We start from the raw sequence: 10753 nt of genomic DNA on the forward strand, positions 1-10753 counted from the left end.
CTGGACGGAGCGGCCGCCATGGCGAGCCAGTCGCAGGGTATCCAGCAGCTGCTGCAGGCCGAGAAACGCGCCGCAGAGAAGGTGGCCGAGGCACGAAAGAGTGAGTACGGCACGGCCMGGCTCCGCCAGGCTCCGCCGCGGCGGGTGAGGTAACGGGGGACCCGGCCTGGCACGGCACGGCCCGCTCTGGCCTATCCTGGCAGGGCCGCCTCAGGGCCTTGCGGCCCGGCTCTGAGGGCGGTGGGCAGCGGGGATCCCTCCAGCCCTGCCCCGGGGATGCTCGGGGCACAGTGAGGATGGGGGACCGCAGGAGAGCAGCGCTGGAGGCTCCCCCAAAGGCTCAGTGCCGTGTGAGGGGCGGGAGCCGCACCGAGACCCTCCTGCCAGAGCCCAGCGCAGGGCTCAGGAGCTCGGGGACTCCTGGCTCTCTGCAGGACACCACAGCCAGAACCTGGCCTTCGCTTGGGGCATGGCTGTGCTTATCCCTGTCCTTCCTGCCTTCAGCGTCCATTTGCCTGATGAAAACTGCTTTCATATCGGTGATTATAGAGCTATTCCTTGTAGATCCAAGTTAGCTTTTCCTGTTAAGCAAGAGGAATTCGGGTTGCAGTGACGCCCTCCTTCGCAAATGTTTCCTGCTTCAGTCCAATACAGGGATATATGTGTATATCTATATTTGTGTATCTGCCCTGGTTTGCAGTTCAACCCCCTGGCAATGTTGCAAGAGGCTGATTTTTGTAGTTCACTCCAGTGATGATAATCTTGGAGAGGAGAATGTGGTGGGAAGTCCTGGAGGGGAAGTTGAGGCAGTGGCCAGTTCTGCAGTTGGTCTGGGGCAAAGCTAAGATTTAATGCTCTTTCTGCTGGGTTTTTTTGGCATCTCTTAGAGAGACTGCATACTCATGTAGGTTGGGACAATCCCAGACATGGAAACAGACTGGGAGAAGAGCTCAYTGGGAGAAGCCCTGCAGAAAACTTGGGGGTTGTGGTGGATGAGGGGCTGGACATGAGCCTGCAGAGCATTTGCAGCCCAGAGGGCCAAACACATCCTGGGCAGGACCTGGAGCTGCTGCAGAGAGTCCAGGGGAGGCACCAGGATGCTCCAAGAGCTGGAGCCCCTCTGCTCTAAAGCCAGGCTGGGAGAGCTGGGGGTGTTCAGCTGGAGAAGAGAAGCTTCAGGGAGATTTTAGAGCCCCTTCCAAGCCTGAAAGAGGCTTGTGAAAAGGAGGGAGAAGGACTTTTTATATGGGCAGAAAGGGATAGGATGAAAGGGAATTGTTTTAAACTGCCAGAGGGCAGGGTTAGATGGGATACTGGGAAGAAATTCTCCTCTTTGAGGGTGGGCAGGCCCTGGCACAGGGTGCCCAGAGAAGCTGTGGCTGCCCCTGGATCCCTGGCAGTGCCCAAGGCCAGGCTGGACATTGGGGCTGGGAGCAGCCTGGGACAGTGGGAGGTGTCCCTCCCTATGGAAGGGGGTGGAATGAGGTGAGCTTTTTAGGTCCTTTCCAACCCAAACCAGTCTGGGACTCATTCCCTTAATAAAGCCAGACCTGAGCAATTCCTGATGCATCCACATGCTCYGAGAACCTTTCCATTGCTCCGTGGGGGAATCTCACAGCTTGGTGACCTTGGCCATGTTTTGGTGGGGTCCTCCTGAGATGGGCAAACTCTGTGAGGGAACTTGGCTGATGCCTCCTCCAAATGCTATGGTGATGGTTGTGCATTGGGAAAACAAGCTCTCAGTGCTTTCTTTCTTTCTTTCTTTCTTTCCCTCGGTTTATCCTTGGGGAACAGGGAAGAACCGGAGGCTGAAGCAGGCCAAGGAGGAGGCGCAGGCAGAGATCGAGCAGTACCGCCTGCAGCGGGAGAAGGAGTTCAAGGCCAAGGAGGCAGCGGTTKGTTTTCTCCATCATTCCCTTATTTACAGCCCCTTTGCCTTGTGCTGGGGATTCYTTGCCCTGGCAACACCCTCAGGGTGGAGAGAGTTGCAGCAGGAGCACTTCCCYAAGTGCCTTCCTGTGAGGCACAGCCACGTGGCCCAGAAAAACCCGTGGAAGTGGCTCAGCCCATGGTGTGTTGTGTCTCAACTGGCAAGGAAACAGCTTAATAAGCTCCTGGGTGCACTGAGGGGTGACAGCTTCCCAAACCTGCTGTGTGCAGCAGTGTCCAAAAAGAGACTGAGCTCAATTGCTCCTGTCACAGGCTCGTTTCCATGGCAGAGGCCACTTGACTTGCCCCTGGTCACCAGAAGGGAAGGCGGAGAGTTTTATAAAGATTCTCCAAGGGTGGAAGGGATGGAATGGTATGAATTGTGCTTAAACTGACTCATGGCTGTTACTTTTTTGCACTCTCTAATGCAGTTGTGCCTGGGGGTTCCAGGTGTCTGTACAGCAGGACCTTTATTTTGGGCAGTCTTTAGAAGCTCAGAAGTTCTAAACTGCTGGATAATGAATAAATGCTCCCATGGCAGGAAGCTGAGCAAGATGATCTGTAAGGTCCCTTCCATCCCAAACCATTTGATGACTTTTTTTAAAGAGGGTGAAAGACAGAGGCTGAGAATGAAATAGTTGGGCAAATTTAGGGCAAAATCTAAGCCAAAAATCCATCAGTATTTTTGTTTTTTTTTAACATGAACATTAACATTAATCTTCTCTCAACAAAGATTAATGGCTGAGATGTTCCAGAATAACAAAATACAGAGCTTGATGTAGTGATTTCCCTTTCCTTTGCTGTTTGTAGGCCCTTGGCTCCCATGGCAGCTGCACCACCGAAGTTGAGAAGGAAACTCAGGAAAAGATGAGYGTCATCCAGCAGAACTTCCAGAAGAACCGGGAGGTGGTGATGTCCCAGCTGCTGTCACTGGTGTGTGACATCAAACCCGAGATCCATGTGAATTATCGCATCAATGGCTAGTGCTGGGAGGAGACAGCAGTGTCCTGAGAGTGCTGGGAGTAAAGTCTGAGCTTCAGGTGGAATGTACAGCTCTTAGCCATACCTTACCTGTCCTCCTTGTACATGTGTTAAATTATTTCAGTGAGCTCTTGGAGTTCTTTGTTTTCTCTTTTGACACGAGCTTATTCAAACATGAAGTGGCCATGTCTCAGATGTGTGCTAAGTTATTAAATATATATTGCAGTTGGCACAGGAATGCTCCCTTTTCATGGTGATAGTATTCAATGAGAGGTTTCTCTCTGCAAAGTAGAAAAGGGAGAGAGATGCTGGCCTGTGTCAGTAATTGTTAAACCTGTGTACCTGTGTTCTCGTTGACCAAACTGCATTTTCAGTGTGTTGTTAAACCTCTGCACAGGGTTTAAACCCTGTGAGAAGAATTCCTTGCTGTTGATTTTCAGGTGTTTGAGTTTCTCTGTGTTGAATCCTCTGTATATTCTGCTGTTAGCTTGAGGTACAAGTCTGGCACTATGACACCTGAAAGTAAAAACACTTCACTCCAAAGCCTCTGCTCAGCCTGGTTCTTCCTGCTAACTTGTTTTGGGAAAGCTGGCAGGTCTCACCCGACACCCTGGGAGTCTGGACTCTTCAGAGTGACCATCAAGTATTGATAAAAGAAAGTTTGAGAGAGACAGCCAATATCTGAAGGTCACAGCAGGTAAGTTAAAACCCATTACAGAGCTCCTCCTCTTGGCTCCAGTCTGCTGCTTCACCTGCCAGATCATTCYGAAAACCTTCAGGAACAAATGTTCTTGTGACCATTAGGGGAAATAAAATGGTGCCAGTTCATTGGAATAGTTTGATAGCCAGGTGCTGCACAGTAATTACCTTTCCTTGGGTCCAGTGCTGGTCACTGTGTGTTTGTACCAAGGTCATCCTGAATCCTGCAGCATCCTGTKCCTGGGAACAGTGGGAAAGAAGAGTTTTGGAGTTGTCTGCATCACTTTTCAAATCTTTAATCAAAAATACACACAAATACATCRAGGGGTTTCATGTTTCAGTGGTTACTTCATCTTATCAGTAGAATATAAATACAGAATATTAATTTGCTTTTTTGTTGAGTTCAAATTCAGGCATTTTGGGGAAAAGGTACCTCAGCATGTCACTGATTTGACCCAAGTGTTTAGGATCTTTCTAATGAACCTCATTGATGCTGCTCTGTTCCTCAGACAGAACATCTTGATTTCCCCAGCCCCTGAGCGAGGCATTGCAGAGCCTCATGGATCTCTGGACCTGTGATTGGGAGAGAATAAATCAGGATGGATGTGGATGTGGATGTGAATCCTGCAGGCACTGAAGGAGCTGACAGCTACAGGGGTCTCCTCTTGTCATAATTTATGGTAGTACACTGTACTCCTGAAAAGATCTCTTCAGGAATTCAAGCTATTAAACGGGTTATAAAATTGAAACAAAAGCTTCTTACAAATTCAAATGTACCAGGCTGGGGGAGAAGCCAGGTGGGTACAAGCAGAACAGATCAAAGCAGTTTTAATCTGTGTGCTGTAATGTGGAGAGGTGTTATGGCCTCATAAAAGGTTGCAGCCATGCTAATTCCACTCTGTCCTTTGCAGATGAAACRTTTCTCCCTGTTGAGAGCAGGTGCTCGGGCTCCAGCAGGACTCTCCTCAAAGCCCTCCTTGCTCCAGGCTGTAATTAGCAATTTCATTCCCTTTGTTATCAGTGAGAGGCTCAAACTCTCTCCAGAAAAAAAATTAAGTACATGCCCCACTTTCTCATATTGGTTCATAAGTTCCCTTGGTTACTGGGGACATTTATCCTTCTTTAGAACAGTAAGAGGCAGGAGAAAAAGGGAAAAAATACCCTTTTAAAAAAAAAAATATTATTTCTCCTTGGCAAATGTGCTGTGAAGATGCTCCCTTTAGAACATGCAGAAGTGTTAATGTGTTGCAAGAATAATAATTTTCTGTAATACTTCCCTGAAACTTAACTGTTGAGAATGACTCCAACTTCACAYTGAAGGAAGGTTTTCCAATTACTGCTCTCCAGGAAGGCTGGCTTTGTTTGTGCAGTGCAGAAATTTTATTTCCAGTTGAGATTCTTTCATCTTACCCTGTGATGCTGGCTGCACCATGGAAATGCTCTGCAGGGAGCAGTCCCGACAGCTTTGGAGTGGGACATGCTGCTTCTTGACACTGAAATCTGATTTTTGAAGCATTTTGCATCAAGTTTGAGGAGTAAGAGTGAAGCTGTTAGAATGAATCTGTATCAGAATTCTTCCTGCTGATCCTCTGCCCAGGGAAGCTGTGGCTGCCCCATCCCTGGCAGTGCCCAAGGCCAGGCTGGACAGGGCTTGGAGYAGCCTGGGACAGTGGGAGGTGTCCCTGCCCAGGGCAGGGGTGGCACTGGGTTTTAAGGTCCCTTCCCACCCAAACCAAGCTGGGAGTCTGTGACAATCCCTCAGGACTGAACAACAGCCTGGTCGTGTAGCACAGAACAAGCAGAAGCTGCTTTGGGCGCACTCCATGGTGTGATTGCCTTGATTTGGGCTCCCATCCCTGGGAACAGCACCCAGATCCTGCTCCTGGGGGTACTTTGGGCACTGCAATGAGAGAGAATGTCCAAAGGAGGGCACAGGGATGGGGAAGGGTCTGGAGGGGCCCACAAGGAGCAGCTGAGGGCACTGGGATTGTTCATCTGCAGCAGAGACTGAGCTCAGAGCTCCCCGGGGCTGCAGCTCCTCCCGAGGGGCAGCTCCGATCTCTGCTCTGGGACAGGGACAGGAGCCAGGGAACGGCTGGAGCTGGGCCAGGGCAGGCTCAGGCTGGAGAGCAGGGAAAGGTTCTTGTGTCCCCAGAGGGTGCTGGCACTGCCCAGGCTCCCCAGGGAATGGTCCCGGCCCCGAGGCTGCCAGAGCTCCAGGAGCGTTTGGACAGCGCTGCCAGGGATGGACAGGGTGGGGCTGTTGGGGGGTCTGGGCAGGGACAGGGGCTGGGCTGGGTGATCCTGGGGATCCCTCCAGCTCGGGACATTCTGTGCTTTTACCATCCTATGAAGTAAAGGAGGGAAATCGGAAATCCGCTCTGCCCCTGTATGTGGAGTGCAGAGAGCTTTCACTGGGAGGGCAGCAGTTGTGGCTGGCAGTGCTTTAGCTGCCCTGGCAGCTTGGTTTGGGTGATTTCAGAGCAGGAGAGAGGACTCCACATTTTCCTGCTGCTGGAGGCCCAGGAGCCATTCCCCTTTCTGGCTGTGCTGGGTGGTAACATCAGGGAATCATTCAGGGTATTCCAGGGTGCAACTCCACATTTGGCAACCTTAAATTCCTCATTCTTCTGCTTTTATGTGGTCCCTACACAGTTCCTGCTGATCTTTATAAAAGTTGGAGCTGTTTTAATGCCAGATAGAAGCCACTGAGCTGTTGTCAGTCCCTCTATTCCTTTCCTGCCATCCCCAGCTTTGGGTTCCTGCTGTTTTCTGCCACCCTGTAGCTCAGTTGACCCCAGATCAGACAGAATTTGGTATTTCCACAGAAAATCCAGCAGTTTCTGGCCACTGGGGCAGCTCCTGGGAGGTGTGAGCAGCGGGATGGGGGATCCCAGGAGCTGTCCTGCAGTTGTGGGGTGGCACCACCCTCTGCAGTGTCCCCTGGAGGTGACAGATGACCGTGTAAAAAGAATGCAGCCCTCTCCCTTCTCTCTGCCTGCATGAAACCTGCTCTGTTTTCTCTCTTTGCCTCTGYTTTCCTCATCTGGAATCTCTTTCCCTTTTATCTCTCCATCAGTTCTTGCATTAATGCATAAATGGGAGAGACAAGCCAAGAACCTGCTGATCCCAGCTGAGGTTTTGGCTTTAAAGTCTTAACAGAAAATACTATCAAGAACCCTCTAGATCAATGTTCTGCTGAGAAAGTTTTCCCAAACTAATCCGAGGAAGGAGCACAGTGTAATGTTTCTTTGAGGTTGAAAGGAGAAAGTGCTAATTTCATGCAGAAAAGATTGTATCTTGGACTGGCATAGGAATAGAAAATAAATTGGTATTAAATTACATTCATCTGCCTCAAAATAATCTAATAAAGCATCTTCTGGATCAATAGMCGAATCATTATCCCAGGCACATAGCGAGCTCTCCCTCTTTTAATTTGAGATTCAAGAAAAGAGGTTTTTTGCATTACCATAGTAAAAAGAATAATACTTTAAGTCTTCATAGGAAAAAGGCAGAAGTAGGAAAAAAGATAAGAACCRTGCTTGAAGCCTTAAGCAAGTGTCATTCTTCATTTGAAACTTGTAATATATGGGTAGTGTGAAATAAATTTTTATATTTAATGGCTGTCAATCTGTCAGCTTTGCTGACAAAAAAAAAAAAAAATCCAACGATGCAGAGTCTGAAAGGACTTTGTGTGCAGGAAGGGAGGAGAAGGGCAAGACAAGGCTTTCAGCAACTTTGTTCTCCTAATTAAGCCTCACTAGGGGAAAAAAATAGGAAAACGATGGCACAGTTCTCCCCTAAAAATGCAGTTTCATCAAAAGAAAATGAGATGTGCCAGCGTTGGCTGCAGTGTGCTCAGTCCAAACAAGGCTGACGTGGGGAGAAACTGCAGCCACATGAGATCGTGGCCAAAATAAGCTGGAATCGCAGRGGTGTGGATTCCAAATGCTGCAGAAGAGTTCCGTTTATCCAAGCATGTAGTAAATATAGAGAGAACATGGTCAAAATAGGCAAAAACAGACTAAATGAGATMATTTAAAGCAGTGAGACTTCAAACATACTGCAGAGTGACCTCAGAAATGACATGAAGGACAYGATGGAGGGTGAGGTTATTCCTGAGGCTGGGAAGGGTTGGTGGGCACTGCCAGCTTGGGACAATCATCAAACTTCTATTTTCAGACAGCAGATTGGTATTTTTCYCCCTGCAATCAGGTTCCCTGTAATATATTCATTAATGCGGCAGGTGGAACGGGGAGTACGATGGAAGTCCAGGGCACCAAGCTGGGAAGAGATACAAACAGTCCAGAGCACTGAATCAAAATTCCAAATGATCTTGGTAAGTGGGAGAAATGATCTGAAACCAATAGCCTGAGACTCCCTGCAGGGGAGAGGAACTGAGAAAGGTGAAATCAAACACAGAAACTCCCAGCAATCCGGAACCAGCTGCACAGCACTGCAGGAATTTGGGAAAATGAGGGGGGGGAACTCCCCCAGAAGGAGCAAATGTTGTGGGAAAGGGGAGGGTAAGGCCRGGTTGGAYGGGGTTTGGAGCAGCCTGGGACGGTGGAAAGTTTCCTGCCCATGAAAGGATGGGGTGAGATGGGTTTTAAGGCACTTCCAACCCAAACYATCCTGGGATTGCAGCCTCTGGTGATCCCAATGCTCCTCTCAAATGWGCAGGGGTTTTGTGCTGGAGCTGTYGATGCCWAGAGCAGCCCATACTCCCCAAACCCAGGGGTGCAGGGGWTGTGCTGCAGCTCATTATCCACATCCTTTCCAGTTTATTGTCCCCAAGGATTTGCCTGGGCTGTTCTGTGTAGAGCTGACAGCACTCTTGGCTTCTTGTGTTCTCAACCCCTGCGTGGGTGAGGAGCAAACCAAGCCAAAGCTTTTGATGAGCAGCGTTTGCAAAAGAACCCAAAGCTTCCATGGGCCTGGCTTGGGTGGGGATTGCAGCTGGGCCTGGAGCTGGTGACAGATCTCTGGGATTTTTCCCAGTACCTGGATGGTGTTGCCAGTTTCCAGTGTAACGAGATGCCATGAGGGTGATGGCTTTGGGAGTTGTTCCTGTGGGGCCACGTGATGGGATGAGCTCCCAGCTCAGCAGTGCCTGGAGCAGGCAGAACCCATCGCTCCAGGAGGAGAGCGGCCTTTGCTCCGGGAAGTGCACACAGGGACTGCAAGGAACTCCTTTTTGCTGTTTTTCCAGCCATTCACCACTGGATTTGCTTTGTTCCAACCCTCCATGGATCCTACAGCTTTTTGGGAGCTCTGAAACCACAGTTCCCAGGCCAAGGAGTTTTGCTTTCATGGTGTCTCTGAGCATGGTCTGTGCATGAGGACAGACAACTTCTCCAGCAGGTGCAGCTGCTCCAGAGGGTCCATCTGAGCCTCCTGCTTTTCTTCTGGAGCTGCTGGAGGGGAAACTTGCTCCACATCAACTCAGTTTTGGGAAGGGCTACAATTCCTGTCTTGCCTGTTTTCCCTGTTCCTGTGGGTTTTCCACGAGGTTTTGATAACTGCAGAGTGCCCTCTTGTCAGCCTTGAGATCTTCGTGTGCCTCTCGTGATGGCTCCAGCCCTGCCAGGGGTGTTTGGCTTTGGGTGAAACACTCAGAGCGACCGATGTGGTGCAACTGTGGGATTTGGAGCTCCTGAATGCTGCCTGGCTGATCCAAAGGAGGAGGAGGAGGAGGAGGGGAAGAGCCTCCTGTCTGTGCTCCTCTTTGCCCTTCACATTCCTCAGGCTCCAGCTCTGGACCCCCACCCTGCCCAAGGTGAGGAACTCCTGAGGCAGGGGGGACAATCTCCTCCCGTGGCTGTGCCTCGGCGTGGGAACACCTTTGGGGAACTGCAGAGGGTTAAAACCGCATTTTAAAACYGGCCCAGGGGCAGAGTCACATGCACCGGGGAGATTTTGCAAGTCGGCGCTTGCAGCTCAGGGGAAGCAGAGGGAGGCAGGGGCACCGGCTTCCTGCTGTCCCTGCTCAATCCAGGAGCCACCGGGGACACAGGGACCTTGTCCCACGGACAGAGGGACCTTCCTGCCTGCGGGTGGCCCAGCGTGGCCCCTGTGGCACCCAAAGGCCAGGCAGGAGGAGGAGGAGGGAGCTGAGCTGCGTTCCCAGCCCCAGGACGGAGCTGCACCAGGTAAGGCTCTGCTGGCTGCTCTGGGGATGAGCACAAGGAGCTGCTGGATGTTCCTCTGGTGTCCAAATAAGAAGGTCCCTGGCTTGAAGGAGGTGAATTCACCAGACAGTGTGTAAAGAATGAGGAGAAATGTAGAGAAAACAGAGGCTGGGATGGAGGAAAGGAGAGGCTGCTCCTCCAGGTAGCTCAGGAGGCATCAGAGGAAGGTTTGGGGGACACCCAAATCCCAAATGGAAAGGGATCAGGCAGGAAAAGGCCACAGAGCCAAGCCATGCTGCACTCAGAGGTGAAAGCGAAGCTGCTTTGTGGATTTTGTGCTTTGACTGAGGAGCTGCCAGCACTGGGGAAGGTTGTTCCTCCGCTGGGGATGGCTGCAGCCCTGGCCTGCTGCCCCTTCACTGTCACCTCCTGTGTAATGTCCTCCACAAACCCCAAATTCTGCTCATCTGAGCATGATTCCTCTCCAAATGTGGATGTGCCAGCAGCAGCAACAGGGTGGTTGGTTTTAATCAGTGTTTTCTTTCATTTCTAATCAGTTTTTTCTTCAGTTTYCTCTGTTTTTTCACTCTTTGTTTCTGTCCTGTGTGGGCTTGTCTGTGCTGATTTTACACTGCCTCCTGTTCGATGGCAAAAGAGGGACAGGAGGGAGGAAATTCAKTGTGAATGCCCCTTTTGGCGCTGGGGTGTGCCCTGTGCCACGTGGCTGCCCGAGCTGTGCCCGGGGCTCTCTCCTCCTGTGCAGGTGAAGAGCAGGTGCTGTGCCCATCCTGTGTGCACACACTCACTGCTCRCCCCTTGTGAAATGTGTTTGATCCCTTTAAAGGGGAACTTTCAGCCTTTCTATGTTCTTTTCTCTCTTTTTTTTAATGTTCTTTTTTTTCCTGTGATCAGAAGAATTTCTGGTGTTGTTTCTCTCACCTCCATTTCCTTTCTGATGTTCATCAACCAGGGGCTGTCCTGGCTTTAAATACAGCAACAACCATCAGGAAAAA

The 10753-nt window shown here is 50.4% G+C and overlaps 1 protein-coding gene across 1 annotated transcript; it reads left to right on the forward strand.

Annotated features, from left to right (window-relative positions):
- Window positions 1-6: 6 nt before the first annotated feature.
- On the forward strand, window positions 7-3472 carry ATP6V1G1 (ATPase H+ transporting V1 subunit G1). Its single transcript, XM_057381918.1, has 3 exons — window positions 7-100; window positions 1795-1895; window positions 2740-3472. The coding sequence occupies exons 1-3, from the start codon at window positions 19-21 to the stop codon at window positions 2911-2913; spliced, it is 357 nt and encodes a 118-aa protein (XP_057237901.1). The 5' UTR covers window positions 7-18; the 3' UTR covers window positions 2914-3472.
- Window positions 3473-10753: the final 7281 nt, after the last annotated feature.

The sequence above is a fragment of the Malurus melanocephalus genome, unplaced genomic scaffold, assembly GCF_030028575.1.
Source record: "Malurus melanocephalus ecotype Western Australia unplaced genomic scaffold, MMel_1.1 scaffold_541, whole genome shotgun sequence".
NCBI lineage: Eukaryota > Metazoa > Chordata > Aves > Passeriformes > Maluridae > Malurus > Malurus melanocephalus.